This window comes from Protopterus annectens, chromosome 2.part1 (genome assembly GCF_019279795.1).
Source record: "Protopterus annectens isolate FY-2018-M chromosome 2.part1, PAN1.0, whole genome shotgun sequence".
In the NCBI taxonomy this organism is placed as follows: domain Eukaryota; kingdom Metazoa; phylum Chordata; order Ceratodontiformes; family Protopteridae; genus Protopterus; species Protopterus annectens.
Genome location: NC_056729.1, coordinates 1,198,690,024 through 1,198,716,302, shown reverse-complemented (window position 1 = coordinate 1,198,716,302; position 26,279 = coordinate 1,198,690,024). Strand labels below are relative to the sequence as shown.

The 26,279-nt window shown below is 42.3% G+C and overlaps 1 protein-coding gene across 1 annotated transcript in view; it reads right to left on the bottom strand.

Annotated features, from left to right (window-relative positions):
• Nucleotides 1–26,279, bottom strand: part of REV3L (REV3 like, DNA directed polymerase zeta catalytic subunit) — a 2,860,434-nt gene that overhangs the window by 329,664 nt on the left and 2,504,491 nt on the right. The window contains exon 28 of the mRNA XM_044062729.1: nt 6,182–6,319. Coding sequence (XP_043918664.1) covers nt 6,182–6,319 — 138 coding nt within the window. The remainder of the gene's footprint in view (nt 1–6,181; nt 6,320–26,279) is intronic.

Here is a 26,279-nt window from a genome sequence, read left to right as displayed (position 1 = left end):
GACACATGTAAAGAGAAAAGGCATAGGTAAGGCAGACTGCTGACACTGAAGGAGGTCGTGAGACTGCAGCAGTATCAGCTGTCTGAGTGGATAGCCAGCACAGCTATCGGACAGATCAGATGGCCTTGCTGCCACTGAAGTCCCATGCCTGTCCTGTGTTCATTAGTAGAGTGGGGGGGTCCTTACCTTGCTTTTTGTCTTTACACGTATCCATTCAGCAGTATGTTGGCTACACCAAAAATGTGTATATTTACAATCATATGTGTCGACACGGTAAAACAACTGGTTCTGAATGCTGTCCACATGTACAGATATCAGTTCTGTTAGGACTCAGGTTATGGAAATTATGATTTTTTTCATATTTTGGTAAATAACTTTGCAAGGGAGCATTTGTATTTAAAAGAAACACCAACAACGAAAATTGCAGCCAACTGGAAAAAGTTTTTTACTTCTTTTCAGACAGATTCTGGTACCTCGGCCTTCGCCTTCATTGGAATAAATTATTTTAAATCACACCAGCTTATATATACACCAGTCATTCCAATTAAACAATTATACAATTAGATGAGTTCATCAATTAAGCAGTTTTTTCAAATTTAACATATACTGCTATAATATTATTTATCATAACATATTATAAACTTTTATACATTAATATTTAAATTTCTAAATTCATACCATTTGGAAACAGGGTTTTGTAATTAATTATAAAGTTAGATTCCATTCTCAGTAATTTTTTCTGAAAATTAATGTTTACCCCCCCACCACCCCCCTCTGGTTTTGCCAAAACACTAAATACAAGATCTTCACATTCCCCATTATGAAATTGATGGAAATGGTTTGCTACTGGACTATCCAGTCTACACCTCCTGATATCTCCCAAATGTTCCATGATTCTCAATTTTATTTTTCTTTTTGTCTGCCCTATATACCATTTTTTTTACTTCACAATTACAACCTATTATGTAAATCACCCCAAAAGAATTACAACTAAAATAATCAATGGCATTATATTTAACGCCATTAATTATATTGCCATCCAAATTCACAATTTTGCAACATACTTTACAATGTCCACAAGCATAAGCTCCAGCATTATGGACCCTAGCCCTCCTGCCCTTATGCCTAACCAATTCTTTTAAATTGCTACATCTAGTATAAGAGAAAGTGATATCATTAGGGATAATCATTTTCAAAGAATCATCATTCATAACCATAGGCCACATACTATATATAATTTTTCTTAATATAGGTGAAAAAAGTGAATACCTATTAACAAAAAACATTTTATCCTTGACTTCCGAGTTATTACAATCATTACTAACTGATTGTAACAATTTTCTATTTTCCCTTGTATTTACACTTTTAATATTCTTTCTACCCATATCTTGATGAACAGTCGGATATAAATTTAAATCCCGTTCAATTCTATTTCTATGTGACATAATACTATCCCATCTGTATCCACTTTACTTTACTAAGTAATACCTCACTTTGAAGACAGTATTGAGAGTTCCAACACGGTAAAAGAACTGTCCCTGTAGGTTGCACACATGTACAGATATCACAGTTTGTTTCGGACTTAGGTTATGGAAATTATGATTTTTTTTTTCATATTTTGGTAAATAACTGCAAGGGAACATGTCAGTGAGCCAAGTAATACCTCATTTTGAAGACAATGTTACTCCTTACGACACGGTAAAAGAACTGGGTCTGTATGTTGTACACATGTACATATATCAAAGTTTGTTTAGGACATAGGTTATGAAAATTATGATTTTGTTCATATTTTGGCAAATAAGTTTGCAAGGGAGCATCTGAATGTACCAAGTAATACCTCACTTTGAAGACAGTATTCATAGTTCCAATATGATACAGGAACTGTGCCTGTATGTTGCACACATGTGCAGATATCAGTTTGTTTCGGACTTAGGTTATGGAAAGTATGATTTTTTTCATATTTTGGTAAATAACTTTGCAAGGGAGCATGTCAGTGTGCCAAGTAATACCTCATTTTGAAGACAGTTTTACCCCTTACAACATGGTGAAAGAACTGTGTCAGTGCACTGTACACATGTACAGATATCACAGTTTGTTTAGTCTTGTAGGATTATGAAAATTATATATTTCCAATACTTCTCATTATTATGCCCATATCTTTGCGAGGGAGCATGGTGATGACACAAAATGATGCATCATTTTGAAACTTACATTGAGATTCATAACTTTTACACGGATATGTAGCCTCTGTCTGTTACAGGCGATGAGATATTATGCTTCATTTATTTATCAATTATGAGAAATATAATCATATTTCTGTGAATATCTCCATAAAGGAGCATCACACAGTAATGGATAAGGTATAATTTAAAAGCTGACATCCATACAAACAAATTAAATACAAATTGTATGGGTCTACATGGTACATTGACCAAGATATTGTGCTTTGCTTTTCCAAAAAGGTAAAAAATATGCACAATATCAGCATTACTTGCCAAATATTTAATAATGACCTTGGTACGTACCATCAACATTTACACTGTTGGAAAGGTCAGCATCTGCTGAACAACTTTTGCATTTACATTTTTAGTCTAGCTCTTATAGTTAAAGAGTTATGAACATTTGTTTTCTGTATGGTATTAGAAATGGATTTTCTGAAAATGAGCTCAGGCTGCACTACTGTTCCTATGGTGGAATTAAGCAGGCAGCCTTTTCTGAGCTGCTCCGGAGTAAATGAGTTAAATAAGGGTCTTAAATATGTGCCTACTGTGATGCCTAGACCCTATATGTTTAAACTTGAAGGATACAGAATGTGTAGAAAATTACATTTGCTTAACTATTTTCTAGAAGTCATTTATATGCTGGTACTAATTATACTTTTATTTCTAATGAAGATATTTCTGATTTAGATGACAGCTTTTATTCTTCTGCTTCGGATATAGATGAATTAAATGGTTACTGCTATCTTGATACTACATCTGTGAAATGTTCCAGTGATTTTGTCCCACTTTTTTGCATGAAGGAATGCAACAATTTTCAGCTATGGCCAATTTCTCTTTAGAATATACACAAATAATGTATGCAAACTGGGAATTCTTTTACTTACAATTTGTCAAAAGATGAATGGAAAGTTCTTACAAATATGGGAGAACAACATGAATTGGTTTTTAAACCTTCAGACAAAGGGAATCGCCTAGTAGTGATGCATGCTAAATTAGTATATGGAAATGTGCATGGAACATCTTAATAATACTGAAGTATATCTAAACAGTGGGTAATCATCAAAATGCCCAAAAAAGAATTTCAGCACTTACTTTCTAAAGATTATAGACTTGGGTAGTTTTCTAAACTAAACAAGATGTAGATAAAAAGCTATATAGTGAAAATAATTATATAGCTTATTTTTGTTTACCCAAGTTTCATAAAAGCATGCAACATCCCCCAGGTAGGCCCATTATTTCTGCTACAAATGACTTCTTATGAAATGTAGGTGCAGTTTTACATTATTTATTACCCTATGTAATGAAGCTACCATCTTTCATAAAAGATTCTTTTGATTTTTTTAGACAAAATTAAAGAAATTGAGTGGACTGAAGAAATGTACTGGGTATCTGTTGATGTTAAAAGTTTGTATACTTCTATTCAACACCAATATGGTTTAGACACTATTAAGTTTTTTTCTAGGAGACTGCCCACTAAGTAATTATGTATTAGAATTAACCAAATTTTTGTCTTAATAATTATTTTTGTTTTTGTGAAGATGTATATGTTCAGAAAATAGGCACTGCCATGGGTGCATCATTTGCACTTGCCTATGCTAACCTTTTTATGGGCCTTTATGAGGTGGAGTATTTACATAGACAAAATTTTTCAGAACCTTTGTTGTTTCCTATTATAGATTTATAGATGACCTAGTATTTTTGTGTAAAGGTGGGTTTGCCAATATATCTGTTTTTATTAAAGATTTGGATGTTAATAGGTTTCAAATTAAATTTGATGGGCTTCAACAGGGTCAAACTATAAGTTTTCTGGATATAGATTTAACAGGGATAGTTGGTGAAAAAATTAGCAGGCTGCGGTGGTGCAGCAGTTAGCGTTGTCGCCTCACAGCAAGAGGTTCTCCAGTTCGATTCTCCGCTGGAGTGCCTTCTGTGTTGAGTCTGCATGTTCTCCCCTTGGTTGAGTTGACATCTAAAGACATGCAGGTAGGTACGTCCGTGAATGGGTGTGCCTTCTCTGAAAGTTGGGCTTTGGGCTGGCAACTCGGCACTGTAAAAATCCACTGCCAATCATTAGCGGACCGGAGTTCCACTGTGGCGACCCCCAACTGGGAAAAGCCGAAAGCCATTACTTTACTAGTTGGTGAAAAAAATTAAAACTATAATACATCAAAAGCTTGACAACAGTAATCGTTTTTCACACAGAACTAGCTGCCATCCATCACACTTGTTGGATTCTTTACCCTTTGGAGAATTACTTAGAGTCTATAGATTATGTACTGATAATGAGGAATTGTGTAAGGAAATGTGTACTTCTATAAATATGTTTTTGAAGAGGGGTTATTTTTTGAAAGACATACAGAAGGGTTAAGTAAAATTAAAAAAAAATCTTTAGTAGCTAGTAGTTCTACTATGAATTATCATAGAAGGAATATATAGTTATAATATAAAGGATATTATTTTACATAATACATTTGTTAAGTCAGTGGAAAAGTTATGTAGTACTTTAGGTATGCTGGGCACTAGTGGTTGTACTAAATGCTCAGCATGTAAATATAGTGTTGATTTTTTTTAGTTATATTAATTGTGTTTCTTTTAGTCCTAGAGGACATTTTACTTGTGTAACATCTAATGTTATGTTCTCATGTGCTCCTGCAATCTCTTTTATATAGGTGAAACCAAGAGAAGTTTTAAATTGAGACTGCAGGAGCACATTAGATACATTAAAGTGGAGAAGGCTACTAGTCCTGTTTGCAATGCATTTTAAGTTATTTCACAACAGTAACCCAGACAATCTGCAAGCCAGCATCTTAGAACAAGTTAATTGGGGTGTTGGCAATTCTGAGTTTAAGAACAAATATAATTTGTTATATAAAGTATTTATATTTTAAAATATAATCATTTAAGCTCTTATGGGCTTAATACTAAATGTTCATGGAAACTTTTGATATAATTGTGTTTTTATGAATGACAGATTAATAGTACTAAATGTTTTAGGAAATTAATTAGATTGTTTAATAGATGGTAGTTAATGTATGTATAAAACGGCACTGTTTTTTCTTATTGATGTACTCCTAGAAGGCACTTGTTGCCGTAGTGCTAGAGATTTGAGATGTTTTTTTAAAATAAAGTGCTTGCTGGTGATTTCTACTTTTCTTCTGGCTGTTTTGTCCTATTTTTAATCCTATAGCTAGGCTTGTAAAGGCCCCAGGGCCATTACCCTAGCACACACCTATGAACCTACGTAATGGAACAGGAGGAAGAAATAGACTAAAAGAAGGTGAATAAAGTTTTTTTTTTTTTTTAGCAAAGCGGAAAGGGAGAGAAGAGGAACAGAAGAAAATTCAAGGTTAAGGAACTAAGGGGTTTGACCTTCCCAAATGATCTCTGTATTAGGTAGAATGAGCTAATGATATGGGACTGGAAGGAGTGTCCCTGAACACAATAGCAATTGGGTGGGAGAAAACAAAAATTCAACTACAGATCAGCAATTATATAAATGGAGACACAGAAAAGGAAACAATTCAGTCAAACAAATAAATAAAAAATGTGCAGTAAACTTGTGCAGAACTGTTAAACAAATAAATAAAAAACACTGCAGTACTGATAAGCAAACAAATACAACCAGTGCAGTGCTGAGAAGAAACATTGAACAATTAAAGTGTGAAAATATACTTATGTAGCTCTGTAATTCAGATTGTTTATGAAGTACTCTCCCCGTCAGGCACAAATGGAGCTCAGCAAGATAAGCAGGGATTCAACTCAAATGAAATATTTTTATACCAGCAGATAAAAGACCCTTCCAAAGTCACACCCTGAGACAACGATAACACAGACGCTGTTTGAAGAGTTTTACCTCTCTGGACTGAGTACACCACAAACTCCCAGTAGAGGCAGGCAACAGCAAAAGCCACAAACTATACAAAAATATTATTATATTTGGTCAAAGAAAAGGTGGTTACCTTTGCTGCAGCAGGGCAGGAATCCCTTCGGACTGTCTCTATCCCCTTAGCATCGAACACTGGGTCCTTCTGATCTAGCGTTTCATACATATAACCAACATATCTCTTCTTGGATTGCAACACACAAGGTAAATAAACCTAGGTTAAAAAAAAAAAAGAGTGTAACAAGACACTACAGTAATATGCATACACAAATTCTGTTCATACTCACCGTCACTGGTACCTCACTGAACAAGATGCAAAGCATTTATGGTCACCCCAATTCGTCAAGGGTGGTGATATTCAGACACATTTCCTCTCAGTAATTCTTGTCTAAAACAAAAGAAAGCAACACAGGACCTAATGTAACTCCAAATCCTCAAAGGTATTGAATTTTCAGGCTAAAATTCACGTCTAAACTCTCCTTCTGATATCAAATTTCTTCAAGTATATGTTGAGATTCCCCTTCATTATTCACATACAGAAACACTCGCAAAAAAGAAGGGACACAAAGACTACATTCAAAATTCTTTCTCAAAAGAAAACTGGGAATAAAGAACCAGGACGAAGACATACACCTCCAAAATGTTAAAGGAAAAAACAGAAGGTCCAGTAACCAGGGAATAATATGTGGGGTGTCGATATGACAATCGACTGCCCTCAAGGATCCACAATTAAACTAGGTCCTACAAAATGTTTCTATCAAGCAAGTCCAGTGGATCATCAAAGCAATGTTTAATGTTTTAGGAGTAATGAGCTGTTTACTCAAATGAAAGATGACAAAAAGTGGATCTGGTATAGGAAGTCATTAAGGACTTACTTCTTAAACTGTGCTCTGCCCTTGGATTAGATGTTCAAGTTTTAATGTTTACAAAAAATATGAGAGATTATTAGAGCAGAACAACATCCAGGAGAGAACTCTTGAAGCAGACAACAGAAGCCCTAACACAGACTATGAAATACTGCTAAGATAAACACTTCTTCTTTCGGCTTTTCCCGGTTAGAGGTCGCCACAGCAGCTCACCTGTCTGCTCATGACTGGCAATGCAGTTTTACGGTGTTGAGTTGCCAGCCCAACCTTCCACAGAAGGCGCACACACTCACACCTAGGGCCAATTTAGAGTGTCCAATCCACCTACAGCATGTCTTTGGGATGTGGGTGGAAACTGGAGCACCCGGAGGAAACCCACGCGACCACAGGGAGGATATGCAGACTCCACACAGAAGGCACCCCAGCCGAGGATCGAACCGGAGAACCTCTTGCTGTGAGGTGGCAACGCTAACTGCTGCACCACCATGGCAGCCCTACTGCTAAGATTAACAGCGGTTCAATAAAAACAACAGTGCTTACTTTGTAATGGGAATGTTTCACTTCCTTTCAAGCGAAAAAGACTAGTAATTGATTAATTTTGTGGAATTCTTTACTGTGATGTAGGTAACCTGCACACCCACACTGTTCAAGGCAGCTTCCCCTAGGTCAGAATGTGCTGGAATATAAATGGACAAATGGAAACAGGATTCCCAGTACATAACTGCTGAAAGCAATTTTGGACTGGTCCTTAAGGATTCATCTGTCTTATGGATAAGGACTACTCTGAAAAAAATTCAAAAATTATTTTACCTGAAAAACTCCAATCACAAGTAGTCTGTTTAATGTAGGAAAACACATCTTTACAATACAAAAATCAGATATTAGACTGGGGAAATGTGTCTAAAACTGGTGTTTTACGGTAAAATAAAGCTCTGAAGAACATACCTTGCTTAGACGTGGTCATTAAAAGCCAAATAATGGAATACTGAAAACTGCAAATGAAAACAGGTGTTCTTAAATTTAGTTTCACATTAAAAATGTTGAAAACTTTTGAAATCTGCTAAAATAGCTTGCCCTTCTAGCAGCTAAGAGAACTAAAAGATAATCTATCACTGGGTAAAACACCAGGAGCAAGGCATGAAGGATCCAGTATTTTCAGACCTCAAAAGTTCTTGAGTTAATATGGAAACAGAAGGTGAGCCACCAGCAGAAGTGGATGAGGTGGGACCTGAGACATCTGCCGGAGCAGGGAAATATAGACAATTTTGAGATGTTCACTCAGAATGCAACGAATGAGAGAAACTGGAAAACAGACAAGCTAAGGAACACATTTCTACGTAGATGCCTCCAGAATCTGGCTTTAATGAACAGAACAATGGCAGCTGACAGTTTAAGGCACATAAAAGATAAGAGAGCTATAAGCAGATAAAAGATCTCCAAAACAGAAAGAGGTGTGGAAAGTACAGTTGTGTACACTTACCATAAATGTAGATGTTCGAGTGTATTCACTGTTGCAGTCATTACATTTGGGTAATCTGCTGGCAGGTTGCCCTCAGTCAGCCTGATTAACAAAGTCTTGGGTCCTGCATCGGTTGCTGTCCCTTTTTCCAGGACATCAGGTCGTCAGGGGTATAAAACATGCAGCCGACGCCATTACATCATTTTTTCTTGTCCCAGATGTCAGGTGCCCCCCAAATTAGGAGCAAAATATATATATATAAATAATTTAAAACACAAAAATATACCTCCAAACAAAAGCAAATACACCAAAAAGGCTCTTAAGTGTAATGAAAGAAAGTAGAGGCATAGTAAGAGAAAAAACAGGGGGCTGGAGGGAGGGTAAGCAGGAGTGTAACAGTGAATACACTCGAACATCTACATTTATGGTACGTGTACACAACTGTACTATGTTCTTCATGTTTCACAGTTGCAGTCATTACATTACGGTAGATTCCCAAAGCTATGGTTGGGAGAATGGATTTATACAGCATTAGGACCGGCTATAAGGCCCTGCAAAACTGCAATGGCAAAGCCAGCTCTGGATTTAGAGAAAATTGGTAAATGATAATGCTTGGTGAAAGTATGAACTGAACTCCAGGTAGCAGCTTCTAGAATATCCCTGGTAGGAACACCTCTAAGAAAGGCTGTAGAAGTAAATGCAGCCCTGGTGTAATGTGATCTCATCCCCTGGGGTATAGGTTTTCCGTGGTGCTTATAGCACAAATGAATACAATGGCTTATCCATTTGGAAATGGTTTGCTTTGAAATAGCCTTTCCCTCTGCCCCTGCAGCAAATGCTACCAGCAGTTATTCAGATTTTCTTTGAGTTTTAGTCCTGTCCAAGTAAAATCTAAGTTGTCTGTGTACATCCAATGAATGCAGAATCTGCTCCCCCTTGCTCTGTGGATTGGGAAAGAAAGCTGGCAAATGAATGGACTGATTAAGAGCCACAATGGATACCACCTTGGGCATGAAGGATGGGTTGGTCCTGAGTGACACCCTGTCCGCATGAAAGATGATGAAAGGCTCCACTACCATAAGGGCTTGTAATTCAGATATCCTTCTAGCCGAAGTGATTGCTAAAAGGAAGGCCGTTTTCCAGGAAAGAAATTTTAAGTCTGCAGTAGCAGCTGGCTCAAAAGGAGGAAGAGTGAGTTTCTCCAATACAAAGTTAAGGTCCCAGGGCAGAGGTTGGAGCTCTCCTGGGTGGCTTCAAGTTTTTGGTCCCTCTGAGACACTGCTTTAAGCAGAGGATGAGAGAAGAGGGGAGGTTCTGTGTTGTAATGTGCTGAAATGGCTGAGGCATGAATTTTTATAGAAGAAAAATACAGGCTCTTGTGAAGCATCTCAGTTAAGTACTGTAAAATCAGAGGTAAATTGGGCACTGCTGTGCTTATCCCTTGAGACTGATTCCAGGCACAGAATCTTTTCCATTTGTCAGCATAAGATTTTCTAGTACTAGGTCTTCTCGCATCCAAAATGACATCCAACACAGGTTTGCTGAGGGATGCTAAGGGGGAATTTAAGAGATTAGCCAAGCTACAAGATTCAGTGTTTGGAGCTGAGGGTGCAGAATGTGGTTGTTCTGCTGAGACAGTAAGGAAGGTGTCTGAGGCAGGTGCCATGGAGAAATTTGTGACAGACTGCATAGGAGTGGGTACCAGTGTTGGCGAGGCCAGTCTTGAGCAATCAAAATCATTTTTGGTTTGTCTTGTTTGACTTTTAGTAGAACTTTGAAGAGCAAAGGCAGAGGGGGAAAGGCATAGAGTGATTGGTTTTCTCAGCTGAAGGACAAAACATCCACTTTCCTGGCTTTTTTCTGAGGAGTTCTTGTGCAAAATTTGTCCAACTGGAAGTTCTGGGGTGAGGCAAAAAAGATCTATGTCTGGGCTCCCCCAGTTGCGTGTCAACATGTTAAAAATCCGTGGTTCCAGTTTCCATTTGTGTGGGTCCATGAGATTTCTGCTTAGTTCGTCTGCCAAAATATTTAGCTTTCCCGGCAGGAATTGAGCTTGTAGTTGTACTTGATAGCTCAAGGCCGTGTTCCACAATGCCATGGCTAGTCTGCAGAGGGGATAGGAATGTGTACCCCCCTGCTTATGTACCACATAACTGTGGTGTTGTCCGTCTTTACCATTAGTTGTCCGGGATGCATGTAGTCCTTGAAGGCTGTAGTGCATTCTGTACAGCTAACATTTTTTTTTATTGATATGAAGGTGCATTTGATTTGGGCTCCATTTGTCCTGAATGCACTTCCCTGCCAGATGAGCCCCCCATGCATAGTCTGTAGTTAGGACTTGGGCAGCAGGGGTGGTGTGAATGGCAGTCCCTTGTTTTGGTGACAAGCCTCTGCCTACCATAGGAACTCTAGATGAAGGCAAGGAATGATAAGAATCATTGTTTCCAGGCTGTGACAATGTTGACTCCATAAACTTTTTAAGTACCACTGAAGTTTCCTCATATGCAGTCTTGCATATGGAATTAGAAGAATGCATTAGGCCATGAACCCCAAAGGCTTGCAGTATTTGTCTTGCAGATAGCAGGGTTTTTGTGGCCACCTCTTTGAAGTAAGTCACCAAATGAATTTGTTTTTCTGGCGTAAGGAAAGCCATCTGGGCAGTTGTATTCAAACTTACACCCAGCAATGTCATTTTTTGAGAGGGTACCAGTTGTGATTTCTTTTCGTTTATGGTGTACCCTAGACAAGTTAGAATTCTTTTTACAAATGCCTGATGTTTTAGAAGAATGTCTTTGTTTTCTGCCTGAATTAAATAATCGTCCAGGTATGGAAATATTTGCATATTTCTTTGCCTGCAAAATGCAATTACTCGAGCCAGGCATTTTGTAAATACCCTGGGTGCAGTAGATAAGCCAAAGGGCAGTGCAGAGAACTGATAATGCATGTAGCCTGCTTTGAAGCGGAGGTATCTTCTGCAAGATTCCCTGATTGAGATATGCAGGTACGCCTCTTTTAAATCTAGAGTTGCCAAAAAGGCATCTTTGCCTAGCATAGGAAGAAAATGGTGAAGAGTCAGCATCTTGAATTTTGGAATGTCCTGGAAGGTGTTTAGAGCAGACAGGTCCAGAAGTGGAAGCCATGATTTGTCTTTTCTGGGTACCAGGAAAAGTCTGGAATAGAAACCTTGTCCCTTTTCCTTCTCTGGTACTAGCTGAATTGCCCCCATGTTTTGGAGGGAAAGTCCTTGTTTCAGAGCCTCTGCCCACTGATTTGGGGGCAGGTCTAGCCATGCTTTTGGAGTTGGCAACGTGTGGAAATGAAATCTGTATCCCTTGGACACTACATTTAAAACCCATTTGTCCTGGGTTATAAGATGTCAGTATTTTGCATGAAGAGCCAGTCCCCCCCCCCCAAGGGGGTGGCTAAAAGCTAAGTGCTTGGTAATTGTAAAGGAAAGTCATTGAGACTGTTTACCACAGGGTGGTGTTTTGTTGTTTCCAGATTTGGAAGCAGTGGCACCCTATTGCTAGCTCTGAAAGTCCCTTGGGACTGAAACCTGGTGCTTTTGGAATGTTTGGGCTTGGCTTGAGTGGCTCCGGAAGGAACTGGAAAGGAAGAGTTCTTAGTAGGCCAGTGCCTACTAAATCTTGGAGGTTGTACTTGTACAAAGAAGTTATGTCTTACCATAATGTTCCATCTGTATTGTTGATCCTCGTTAAGTCATTATGCATGGGTATCTGTTCCGAGCTCGGAACCGAGCCAGACATTTTCCAAGCTCACGTCAGCTTCAAACTCTCGAGCTAAACTCTTACCTGCAATTCCCCTCTCCCTGTAACCTCAGATTGAGTTTGCAAGTTAAAGAAGGTAGAGGCTACCCTCTGGTCAAATAACCTAAGAGAACTGGATGGCGAGATCCACTAGAAACCACATGAGGGGGAAGGAGGGAGGGTCTTAATGACTGAACGAGGATCAACAATACAGATGGAAGGTTATGGTAAGACATAACTTCTTTATCTGATAGTGTTAATTTTCGTTCATTCCTTACACATGGGACAGAGTCATCAACTACCTCTATTCCTGGAAGGCTCTCATGGAAGGACATTCCTGAGCACCACAGAACCGAAAGATGCTCTTGTCCTGGAGGCCAAATCCAATTTGTAATGATTGATGAAGGTATGAGGCGTAGCCCAAGTTGTAGCTGCACAGAAGTCATGTAAAGAAGCTCTGGCATGGAAGGCAGCAGAAGTTGCCACCGACCTTGTTGAATGAGCTTTCATGGTAGTAGGCAACGAGATATTACGTTGTGTGTAAATAAAGGTCACACAGTCCTTTAACCATCTAGCTAATGTGACCTTAGCAACAGCTGATCCTAATCTAGATCCAGAAAAGTCCAAAAATAACTAGTCAGATTTACAAAAAGTCCTGTTTAAAACAGATTTGCATGTAGGCAATACTCTCCTATGTTTGAACGGTTGGGAAAGAAAACTGGGAATTCAATGGCTTGATTAATGGACATTTCAGAGATCACTTTAGGCAGAAATGACAGATTAGTTCTTAGAGACACTATCTCTATGAAAAATCAAGTATGGAGTCTTGATACATAAAGCTTGAAGTTCAGAAATACATCTAGCAGAAGTAATAGCAACCAAAAACAAGGTTTTCCATGACAAATACTTGAGGTCGCAAGAAGAGGCTGGTTCAAAAGGTGCCACTGTCAGAGCTTGTAGAACTACTGATAAATTCCATGGTTGAATAGGTTCTCTAAAAGGTGGCTTCAGATGATTCACACCTTTTTATGAAGGTCTTGCACAATTTATGGGACATAAGAGAGGAATCTTGGACGCCCTCATGAAAATTAGAAATTGCAGCCAAATTAAATCTAATGGTGGAGGCAGATAGACCCGATTGAAACAGGTCGGCCAGATAGTCTAGTATTATTGACACTGGTGCTGTAAAGGGGAAAACTTGTTTATCTTTCAGCCAACAGGTAAATCTTTTCCACTTGCTCAGATAAGTAATTCTAGTGGAAGACTTATGAGAAGCAATGAGAATATCAAGTACTGGTAGAGAAAGATCATTCTGCCTGGCAATCAAGGGAATTGGAGTAGCCAAGCCGTTCGCTTCAGGCTGTTCAGGTTGGGATGAATCAGGTTCTGTGGGTGTGAGATCAACTCCGAGATTGGATGGAGAATCCATGGTCGATCTAGTAAGTGAGGCCAAAGGAATGGGAACCAAATCTGTCATGGCCAATATGATGCTATGAGGATTACCTTGCTCTTCAACTGCTGGGCTTTCTTCAGAAACTGGGGAATGAGAGGAAACGGCGGAAATGCATAGAGAAGACCCGAGGGCCAATCGTGGACTAGAGTGTCCCTGGATGACTGCCCCGGAGGGGGAATCAGGGAGAAGTAATTTGTAAATGGTCGGGGATGCAAAGAGGTTGCAGCAAGGACGGCCCCAGCAGTGGAAGATCTCCGCCGCTATCAAGGGATTTAGGGACCACTCGTAAGGTTGCAGAATGTGCCTGCTGAATTTGTCTGCCACGTTGGTACTCCCGGGAATGTGCATTGCTAGAAGAAAACGGTTGGTAGCCATCACCCATTGCCATATCCTCATGGCCTCTTGACAAAGGGGGTAAGATTTGGTTCCACCTTGCTTGTTGATGTACCAGACCACCGCCATGTTGTCTGATTGAATTGCAATTGTCCCAGATGGCAGCAGGGGATGGAATGCTTGCAACACCAGAAGCACCGCCCTCAGCTCTAGAACATTTATATGCAGATGGGCCTCCAGTTGGGACCAAGTGCCTTGGACTGTCTGTCCCTGACATAGCCCCCCCCCCACCCCATCAGGGAGGTGTCCATGGTTACTGTGGCCTTGGGTTGCTGGGGGGAAAAGGGGCGAGATCATTGTGACAGATTGTGTCTCATCCACCAATTTAAATCCTGTTTGCACCTGTGGGTTACACGAATAATGGCTGAAAGACGATGCTGAAAAGGATACCATTGGGTGAGCAGTAGGCATTGTAGAAGCCTCACGTGAAACCTGGCCAGGGGAACAATGGTGATGGAGGCTTCCATGGAAACCAACAGCTGTAGAACCGAGTGAGCTGTGGATTTCTCCTTTGAAAGGATTGGAATTAGTTGTTGCTTTATCCTTAAAATTCAGTGCTCTGGAATAGCAGCTCTGCAGTTTTTTGTGTCCAAGATAACCCCTATGAATTGTGTTGACTGAGATGGGGTGAGATTGGATTTCTGCCAATTTATGACAATGCCTAGCCTTTGAGCAGCGAGGAGAGAGTATGCCAGGGCTTTTTCCAGTAGATGTCTGGTGGGGGCGGAAATGGGCCAGTCATCTAAGTATGGAAACACCTGGAATCCTTGAAGTCGCAAGTGAACTGTGACAACTGCCATGCACTCTGTGAACACACTGGGGGCTGTAGAGAGTCCGAAGGGCAGTACTCTGAACTGGTAGTGACTGGCTCCCACACGGAAGCGCAGAAATCTTCTTGATGGCCTGTCCACCTTTATGTGGTAGTATGCATCTTGAAGATCTATACAGCACATCCACGTGTCTTTTTCCAAAGGCGGGAGGATAGACTGTATAGTGACCATCCGAAATTTCTGTACACTCACAAACTTGTTCAATACACTGAGATCCAAAATTGGTCTCCAGTCCCCGGTTTTTTATGGCACCAAAAATAGTCTTGAGTAGAATCCGGATCCTATCTGGTCTGGAGGGACTATTTGGAGGACTCTTTTTCTTAGCAGCTTTTTTATCTCTAGTGCTGCTTCTTCCCTTTGACTGGGTGGAACGTCGGGAAGATTTTTTGAAGGAACAGGACAAAGATCGAAGGGGATATGATAACTCTGATTATGATGCTTTGTACCCAAGGATCGGTGGTGATGGTTAGTCAGGCAGAAGGGTACAAGGAGAAACATTCCCCCGACCACCTCCAGAGGAAAGGAGTTGGGCCGCTCTTCAGGAGTGCTGGTAGGACTGACCAGGGAAAGAATCCCTGGAACCCTGGTTATATGGCACCCCTCTGCCCTGAAAGTAGCGTCTTCCCAGTGAGTTTCCCCCTCTACCTCTGGGGGAGAACTCGGCCTGTGTGTCACAGAAAGGACCCCGAGATTTCTTGAACCATATCTTCCCACACTTTTGGTTTCGGGAGAAAGCATGTTGAGGGCAAGAATAACGGACACCTACGGCAGAAAGGGTCTTACCGTCTTGTTCACATCTGGCCAGTGTGCTTTTAACTTTGGGCCCAAACAACAAGGAGGGCTCAATGGTGGCATTAAGACAGAAAGACTTAAAAGGTTCCGCGAAGTTGCACAAGCGCATCCAGGCGTGTCGTCTGAAGACCGCAGCTGAACCCACCACTCTAGCTGCTCCTTCTGATGAGTGAGATATCAATCGCATAGAGGAGTTAGATATAGACTCAATGGCAGCCAGCTGAGAGGCCACTTTGTCACGGACCTCATCAGACACTGCACCAGCCAAGGTTTCAGAGAGCTCAGAAACCAGATCCCTTTGAAGCCTGGTAAAATGTGCCATATAATTCAGGGACTGGATAGCAAAGGTTGGTGAAGCAAAGGTGCGCTTCCCTATTCTGTCCAGGGCCCGGGACTCTCTGTTAGGCGGATGGACAGTCTGGCTTTCTTCTTCTGCCAGATCCTTTTTTGTTGTGACCGTCACCACCAAAGCATCTACAGGAAGACTTTTGGACCAATGGGGATCTGAAGCAGGAGGGGGCAAGATCTTATCTGACCTCCAGGGAACAGCTTCAACAGTATCAGGGGCCTTCCAAGCACGCTGAACTTGACAAGTCTATCGGCAGGTGGAGTAACCCAGGAGGTAGGGGGCTGGGCGTGAAAGGCCTGCAGGAACACAGATTCCTCAGGGGTTGGATTAGAGGGCTGCCAGTCACCTCTCTGTTTCAGGATTTCAAGGATATCACCAAAGGATACCTCAGAGGGTGACCGAGGGAATCCTTCCACCTCATCGAAATCTGTGTCTTTGTTGAGGGACTCCTCTGTGGAGTCCATGTGCTTCCTCTTACATGAACTTTTCCGTTGGACCTCCTCAGCGGGAGAAGCTGAGGAAGACAATGGAAAAGGGGATTCCTGAGGGAATATGTCCTGAAGCCCTTGCACCCGGTGTCCGCTAGGTGCGACTTGTGAAACCAGTGTACCAGAGGAAGGCGGAGGTATAGACAGTTCGGTATCACCAGCAGCAGTGAAAGCCTTCTCCATCAGTTGGAAGGCTGGGTCCACCCAGAGAGGAGTGTATTTCTAGGACAGGGGGCACTCCTCCCCTAAGTGGCTCAGCCTGCCGACTCGGAGTCCCTGGATGGCTGTGGAGCAGCAAGCTATGCGTGTCACAGCTGCCATCCTGGGTCATAGCAAAACTTTCCAGCCCCGATGGCAACTGCGGTTCCTTAGTGAGATCCATAAAGGGAACCGCAGAAGGGGAATACTGTACTATATCCATGGACTTCAAAGGCAATGAAGCAGGAGAATAAGAAGGTGTCTTTGGAGATGGGTGATCACCTCCTAAGGAAGGATAGTTCCTGGGGGGTGGAATACCTCTGGCCAAGAATGCCTGGTCCACAAGATGCAACACATCATGTACAGAAAGACTTATAGTGGACCTCTGAGACTGATGGAGAAAAGTACAGTTTTGTACCTACCATAAATGTAGATGTTCGAAGATCCACATTGCTGCAGTCCTTACACTTGGGTAGTCCGCTGTCCTCGGTCGGCCCGAATATCAAAGTATAAGGCTGACGTCGGTCAAGGCGCATTAGACTGACATCAGGACGTCAGGGTACAAATGCGCATGACCGACGTCATATCCTCAGTCTTTTCTTGCCCCAGATGTCAGAAGACCCTAAAAAGAAAGGTCAAAACCAAAAGACAGCAAACAACCAACCAACCACCCTTGCACTAATAATATGTACAATATATACAATATACACAATATTTACAATCCAACCCACACAACCGCCTCTAACTACAGAGGGAAGGAGGGAGAATTGACTGCAGCAATGTGGATCTTCGAACATCTACATTTATGGTAGGTACAAAACTGTACTATGTTCTTCATCTCACATTGCTGCAGTCCTTACACTTGGGTAGAATCCCAAAGCAGAGGTAAGGGAGGATGGCAAAACTATAAAGAAGCAGGAGCTGCCAAAATGCCCTGTAAAATAGCAGTGGCAAAACCAGCCCTAGATTTAGAGTAAAGTGGAAGGTGATAATGCTTAGAGAAAGTATGCACTGAACTCCAAGTAGCTGCCTCCAAAATATCTTTAGTTGCCACCCCTTAAAAAGCTGTCGAAGTGGCAGTAGCCCTAGTTGAATGAGGCCTAATCCCAGCTGGAATCTCCTTGCCATGATGGGAATAACAGAAAGCAATGCAAAATCCAATCCACTTAGAAATAGTTTGTTTTGACACAGGCTTGCCCTGAGAACTCAAAGCAAAAGAAACAAAAAACTGCTGAGACTGCCTGAACCCTTTAGTTCTGCTCAAATAATATCGCAACTGCCTGTGTACATCTAAAGTGTGCAAAATCTTTTCCCCTTTATTTTGGGGATTTGCATAAAAAGTAGGCAAATGAATAGTTTGGTTTAAAGCCACACTAGAAACCACTTTAGGCATAAAGGAAGGATTAGTGCAAAGATACCCTATCCTTATGGAAAATTAAGAAAGGCTCAACCGCCATAAGGGCCTGCAATTCAGAAACCCTTCTTGCAGAGGTAATGGCCAACAAAAAAGCAGTCTTCCATGATAAATATTTCAACTCAGTAGTAGCTGCAGGCTCAAAAGGTTGTAGAGTAAGTTTCTCCAACACAAAATTGAGATCCCAAGCAGGAGTAGGAGCTCACGTGGGGTCTTATATTCTTTGCCCCTCTAAGAAATTGCTTGAACAAAGGATGAGAAAACAATGGTGGGTCGCAGTCATAATGAGCCGAAATTGCTGCAGCATGAACCTTAATAGAAGAGAAGGACAAACCTTTGTCCAGTAACTCAGTAAGATATTGAAGAGCCACACTTAAATTAGGCTCAGAAACATCAAAATCCTTTGCTGCACTCCAAAATAAAAATCTCTTCCATTTATCTGCGTACACTTTCCTTGTACTAGGCCTTCTAGCTTCCAAAATAACATTCAAAACTTGCTGTGGAAGTTGAGACCCTCTATGGTTCAAAACAGAATATGCCAGGCTGTTAGGTGAAGAGAGTGAAGCTTGACATTGAGTAAATGACTGTTCTCCTGAGACAACAGGTGTGGAATCGAAGGCAAAGGCCATGGAGGCTCCCTGCATCAGACTTCTCAGTAATGGGTACCAGTGCTGTCGAGGCCAATCTGGAGCTATTAAAATCATCTTTGGTTTGTCCTGTCTGACCTTTAGAAGTACCTTTGGGAGGAGAGGCAGAGGTGGAAAGGCATACACATGAAGATTGCTCCAACTGAAAGAAAGAGCATCCACTTTCCAAGCTGTGGGATGAAACCTTTTTGTGCAAAACTTTGGCAGCTGGTGGTTTAGTGGAGAAGCGAACAGATCTATGTCTGGAGTTCCCCATGACACTGTCAATTTCTGAAATACTTGAGGATCCAATTTCCACTCGTGGGGATCCATAATTCGTCTGCTCAATACATCTGCTAAGGAGTTCTGTGCTCCCGGCAGAAACCTTGCCTGAAGATTTAGCTGTAAACTGAGAGCAGTCTCCCACAAAATCATTGCTTGCCTGCATAGAGGATAAGAATGTGTTCCCCCTTGCTTGTTGATGTACCACATGACAGATGTGTTGTCTGTTAGAATCAACACCTGCCCTGGAAGAAGGAAATCCTTGAAAGCTATTAATGCAAACTGGACTGCTAACATCTCCTTCAAGTTGATATGTAGATGTTGTAGTCTGGCAGGCCACTTGTCTTGTATCCACTTTCCATTTAGATGAGCTCCCCAAGCTTTGTCTGAGGCATCTGTCGTTAGAATCTGACTCGCCTCTGGCTGGGTCACAGAGAGTCCCTTGTTTAGGTGACATTCCTGAGCCCACCACAAAAATTCTTTTTGAATGCAAGGTATTATTTGAATGACAGTGTCCAGATCCTGGCAGTGCTGTGTCCATACATTTTTGAGATACCATTGTAGCTTCCTCATATGCAGTTTGGCATTGGGAAGCACCAGAATACAAGATGCCATGAACCCCAAGGCTTGAAGGACTGTCCTTGCAGTCAGCCTGGACTGATGAGACAATTGATGAAAATAAAGGGAAAGATTCTTTTGTTTGTCCGGGGTCAAAAAGGCCATCTGGGATGCTGTATTCAGTCTTACACCCAGAAAGCACATGTCCTGAGAGGGTACTAGACTGGACTTTATTTCGTTCACAGAATACCCCAGGCATCTTAGCACTGCTATCACATATTCCAAATGATGAAGAAGCTCGTCCCTTCTTTGAGCCAGAATCAGGCAATCGTCCAAATAAGGATAGATCTGTATTCCTTTTAGCCTGAAGAAAGCTATCACTGGAGCCAGAACTTTCGTGAACACTCTGGGCGCAGTAGATAAGCCAAAGGGCAATGCAGAGAACTGATAATGAGAAGTCCCAGCCCGAAAACGCAGATACTTCCTGCAACTCAGTCTGATAGGAACATGAAGGTAAGCCTCCTTGAGATCCAAAGTTACCATCCAATGATCTTTGCCCAGCAGAGGTAAAAGTTGTTGCAACGTCAACATTTTGAACTTGGGAATGTCCAGATAAGTGTTGAGGATAGATAAATCCAAAATTGGTCTCCACGTGTTCCCCTTCTTTGGTACTAGGAACAGGCGAGAATAAAATCCTAGGCCCACTTCTGGCATAGGGACCGGCTGTATGGCCCCTATTTGAAGTAACAGAGAAATTTGCTTGTGAGCCTCTATTCTTTGCTGAGGAGGAACGTCTGGCATGCCTTTGAAAGGAGGCAAGGTATGGAAATAAAACCTGTAACCTTGGTGTATGATATCCAATACCCATCTGTCTTGGGTAATTAAACTCCAATTTTCCTTGAAAAGTGCCAACCTTCCTCCCAAAGGTGCTGCCAGACGAGAAGGCTCTGGCAGCTGAAAAGGTAGGTCATTGGGTCTGTTTACGAAAGGACTGACCCCTGCCCTCACTCAAAGACTGTGCAGGTGAACTCCCTGTTCTAGGCCTGAAAGAGCCCTGAGCTCTGCCTCTACCACGTCTAGATCTACCCCTAGACTGGGAATCATAAGAAGGATACGTCCACCCCTTGGTAGGCCAATTTCTACTAAACTTCGGAGGCTGAACCTGCAAAAAATCTTTAACAGTCTGCATCGACTTAGCCTTGTCTTCCATTTTCTTTAAGACTGCCTCAACAGGTGAACCAAATAACACATCAGATTGTAAAGGAGCATCTAAAATCCTTGTCTTAACATGGTCAGATAAATTCTGATCCCTCAGCCAAGCGTGCCTGCGAAGAACTGACCCAGTGGCAGCCACCCTAGACGAAGCCTGTACAGCATCAAAACCACATTGCAAAGAATGCTTACCCACCTGTTCAGAAACATGTACTAAATCTTGTAACTCTTTACACTCAATACCTTCCACCAGAGCATCTACCTTAGACTTCAATTGAGAAAGTAGATAGTTTTGGTATTTCAACATGTGAAACTGGCAATTCAAAGCCCTCATAGCTAGGGTGGAAGAAGTATAGACTTTCTTTCCCCATCTATCCAAAGCCCTAGCCTCTTTATCTGGAGGAACCGGATTTTTAACAACAGAAGCCTTAACACCCTTAGGCCCCTGACTAACAGTTTCTGGGTCCGCCCTAGGACTCTTAAAAAGATACTTATGGGCTTCAGGCACCCTGTAATACCTATCCGGTTTAACAGGAGCAGGAGGCAAAGAATCAGGATTAAGAGAAGCCTCTGCAAACACATCTTCCACAACATCTAGAACAGGAGGTATAGCCAAAGGCCTATGCTGGGGTAAAAACAAAAATTCCCTAAGCCTTTTCCTGGAATCAGAGAAGTCCTGACCTTCCCACTTAAAATGCTCCCTCATGGAATGAAGAGTCTCTGAAAAGAAAAATCCTCAGGAGGAGAAGCAGAAGGAGTAGAATCATCCACATCAGAATCAGAATAAGGAGAATACTCCTGCAAGTCTTCAGCCGAAGACTCTGAAACATCCGAGGCCTGCTCAAAACTCCCCAACTCAGGTTCCACCCTAGGTCTCTTATCAGGAGGGGGCAAAGAACCTCTAATCAAAGTAATCAAATCTTCTGCCATTTTAAGCATATGCTTCTTGGGCACAGATCCCGAAGAACTAGGAGTGACACCAACTGAAGCTAAACCTGGCCTGCCTCTGGGAGAAGCCTTGGAAACAGAAGGAGAGGGCCTAACCACCCTAGGAAGGGAGGGGAGTACAGTAACCTGAGAAGCCCCTTCAGCCTGACCTGCCTCCTGAGAGGCCACATCCTGCAATAACAAAGTCTCCCCCTGGGACTCCAGCGGAACCACCGGCTCCACCGACACCTCTAAAGAACCGGCGTCCGGAACGGACGACTCTTCTTGCCTAGGCTTAGCTGCTTTATCCTTGCGCTTCTTCGAAGAAGCGGACGTCGGAGCATCCGACGGCATATTATAATTGCACCGCTCAAGACTAACCTGGCACAATCTAACCTTCTCTTAATAGTGCGCTTATTGAATCTAGCACAAAAGCGACACCCAACAACGTCGTGCTCAGGCCCTAAACAAGGAATACACAAAGTATGATAATCTCTATGCGGTATCTGTTTCCCACAAGAAATACAGTTATTCACTTTTTCTGACATCCGGTAAACCACTGAGGCAAGAAAAACTAAAATATTCACCAACGGGGTACTTAGCCAACTTTGACTCGGTCTGAAACTCCGAATTCGAAAAATTTCGGAACGCCGAACGGCACTTGCAATGCTGCTTCTGCATCGGACCATGTGGCAAAAAAGACTGAGGATATGACGTCGGTCATGCGCATTTGTACCCTGACGTCCTGATGTCAGTCTAATGCGCCTTGACCGACGTCAGCCTTATACTTTGATATTCGGGCCGACCGAGGACAGCGGACTACCCAAGTGTAAGGACTGCAGCAATGTGAGATGAAGAACATCAGGCCTGTCCACAAAAGAGGCAGACTCTGTGCCACTCTCATCTGACCGCACCAAGGACAAAGTACAGTTGTGTACACCTACCATAAATGTAGATGTTCGAGTGTCTTCACTGTTGCAGTCATGACTGTAGGGTTCTCCCCTGCCGGCAGGCAGCCCCAGGTCGGCCAGAATCCCAAAGTCTGGGTTCGGCGTCGGCTGTTCAACCATGCTCCCTGACGTCAGAGCGCCAGGAGTACAAAGCTGACAGCCGACGCCATCTTCTCCAGTTTTTCTTGCCCCAGATGTCAGGAGTCCCAAAATGAAAAAGGTCCCATAACCTTTGCAAATACACCTCAGAAGAATGGTGAAAAAAGGAACTACACAAAAGTAAACATAAGAGGGGACAGGAGGGAGGGAAACCCAGACTGCAACAGTGAAGACACTCGAACATCTACATTTATGGTAGGTGTACACAACTGTACTATGTTCATCATGTTTCACTGTTGCAGTCATGACTGTAGGGTAGAATCCCAAAGCTGAAAGAAAGGGAAGTGGTCATAAAGAAGAAGGGGCGGCTAGAAGGCCCTGCAAGACTGCAGAGGCAAAGCCTGCCCTAGACTTAGAATAGAGAGGTAGATTGTAGTACTTAGAGAAAGTATGCAGTGAACTCCAAGTTGCAGCTTCCAAAATGTCTTTGGTAGGAACTCCCCTGAGGAAGGCCGCAGAAGTGGCAGCCGCTCTGGTGGAATGAGTCTGTATACTCCCTGGGATTTGCTTTCCATGGTGTGAACAACAAAATCTGATTCCATGAGCAATCCATTTAGAAATGGTCTGTTTTGAAATGGCTTTACCTTGGGAACTTGAAGCATAAGAAACAAACAATTGTTCTGATCTTCTGATATCCTTGGTTCTGTCCAGGTAAAAACATAGTTGTCTGTGTACATCCGAGGAATGTAAGATCCTTTTCCCCTTTATTTTGAGGAGTGGGGAAAAAGGTTGGCAAATGGGCAGTTTCATTTAAAGCCACTTTGGAAACCACCTTAGGCATGAAGGTAGGATTAGTCCTCAAAGATACCCTGTCTTGATGAAAAATAATATAAGGTTCCACAGCCATAAGAGCTTGTAACTCTGAAACTCTCCTGGCAGAGGTTAGGGCTAACAAGATAGCTGTCTTCCAAGATAAAAACTTGATGTCAGAAGAGGCAGCAGGCTCAAAAGGAGGCAAGATTAGTTTTTCCAAAACATAGTTGAGATCCCAAGCAGGAATGGGAGGAGATCTAGGAGGTCTTAAGTTCTTAGCTCCTCTAAGAAACTGTCTCATGAGCTGGTGGGAAAAGATGGGAGGGTCTGTATTATAATGAGCAGAAATAGCAGAGGCATGTATCTTAATGGAAGAGAAAGAGAGACCCTCATGAAAGAGATCTGTCAAGTAAAGTAAAATTAAGGTAATGTTAGGAAGAAGAGGATCAGAATCCTGAGCCTGCATTCAGGAACAAAATCTTTTCCATTTTCCTGCATAAGATTTTCTAGTGCTAGGACGTCTGGCTTCTAAAATGACATCCATAACCTGCTTGGGTAGGAAAGAAGAAATCAAAGGCCCTGGATTAAACAGGCCGCCAGGCTGAGAGTTCTGACATGAGAGTGTAGAACCTGACCCTGATGTTGGGACAGAAGGTTCGGAGACTGAGGTAAAACCCAAGGGGGCTCCAGACATAGGTTTTTTAGAGTTGGATACCAAAACTGCCGAGGCCAATTTGGAGCCAGCAAGATTATCATCTTGGGCTTATCCTGTTTTATCTTCAATAAGATCCGTGGAAGAGGCGGAAAGGCATATCCCGAGAGGTTCCTCCAACTGAATGACAGGGCATCCACTTTCCAAGCTTCTCTGTGGAAAGACCTGGTGCAAAAATTCTGTAGTTGATGATTGAGATGGGATGCAAAGAGGTCTATGTGAGGACATCCCCAGACTGCTGTTATCATCCTGAATATTTTGGTGTCCAGCATCCACTTGTGTGGATCCGAAAGGTTTCTGCTCAGACTGTCTGCCAGGAAGTTTTGTTTCCCTGGTAGAAACTGAGCTTGAAGATCCAGATTGCAAGCTAGAGCTGTGTTCCATAGACCCATGGCTAGTCTGCAAAGGGGGTAGGAATGAGATCCCCCTTGCTTGTTTATGTACCACATAACTGTGGTGTTGTCTGTCCGTATTAGTAGTTGTCCTGGTTGTAAAAGATTCCTGAAGGCCAATAGAGCTTGCTGAACGGCTAACATTTCCTTTAAATTGATATGCAGGTGCTTCTGATCCTTTGTCCAAAGGCCCTGCAGACAGTTGCCCTGAAAATGGGCTCCCCAAGCATAATCCGAGGCGTCCGTGGTTAGAATCTGAGTGGCAGGAGGCAGACGGAAGGGTTTCCCTTTGTTTAGAGCACATGCCCTGGACCACCAAAGAAATTCCTTTTGAAGGCAAGGAAGGACTGAGATCAGTATGTCTAAACTGTGGCAATGCTGAGACCATACACTTTTTAGGTACCACTGTATTTTCCTCATGTGTAGTCTTGCATATGGTACGAGAAGGATGCAGGAGGCCATGTAACCCAAAGCCTGCAGGAATTTCCTTGCAGATAGTTGAGTTAAAGTTGCCAAGGTTTTGAAAGTTGAAGCCAGCTGTAATTGTTTTTCGGATGTCAGAAATGCCATCTGGGTTGTGGTGTTTAGAAGAGCACCCAGAAAAGTTATCTGTTGTGATGGTGTAAAATTTGACTTTTTTATGTTTACAGAGAATCCCAGGAACTTTAGGAGGTTCTGTACAAATTTTAGATGCTGGAGTAAGACATCCTTGCTGTCTGCCTGAATTAGACAATCGTCCAGATAAGGGTAAATTTGAATTCCCTTGAGTCTGCAGTAAGCTACTACTGGAGCCAGGCATTTGGTGAAGACCCTGGGCGCAGTAGACAATCCAAAGGGCAGCGCAGAGAATTGAAAGTGCCTCCATCCGGCCTTGAACCCGAGGTATTTTCTGTGATCCTGCCTGATGGGAATGTGTAAATATGCCTCCTTTAAATCCAAAGTTACCATCCATGCATCTTTGGACAGCATTAGAAGTAGCTGCTGTAGAGTAAGCATCTTGAATTTTGGAATCTCTAGAAAGGTGTTCAAGACCGACAGATCCAGAATGGGTCTCCATGAGTCTTGCTTCCTTGGGACTAGAAAGAGCCTTGAGTAAAAACCTTTTCCCATCTCTGAAAGTGGAACCAGTTCTATGGCATTCATAGCCAAAAGAGCTTCCACCTGGTTTAAGGCCTCCGTCCATTGATGTTTTGGAAGGTCTGGCCATCCGCTTGGCCTTGGCAAGGTATGAAAATGGAATTTGTAACCTCTTAAAACCACATCCAAAACCCACTTGTCTTGGGTTATTTGAGTCCAATTTTGATAAAAGAGAGAGTTTTCCTCCGAGAGGGGCTTCCAGGCAAGAAGTTCCTGTAGCCCAACAGAGGGAGTCATTGAGTTTGTTTCCTTTGAGTTTGTGACCTGTCCTCTCCTCCCCTAGGGGTGGAAGCAGTCCACTGTCTTGGTCTATAAGAAGCTTCTGTTTGAGGCATTCCTCTGGAGCGTCTATATCTACCCCTCTGAGGCCTGTCTGAAGTGGGAAAGGACCAATTTTTTGAAGGCCAATTCCTGCTAAATCTAGGTGGCTGTACTTGTAAGAAATCTTTAACTGTTT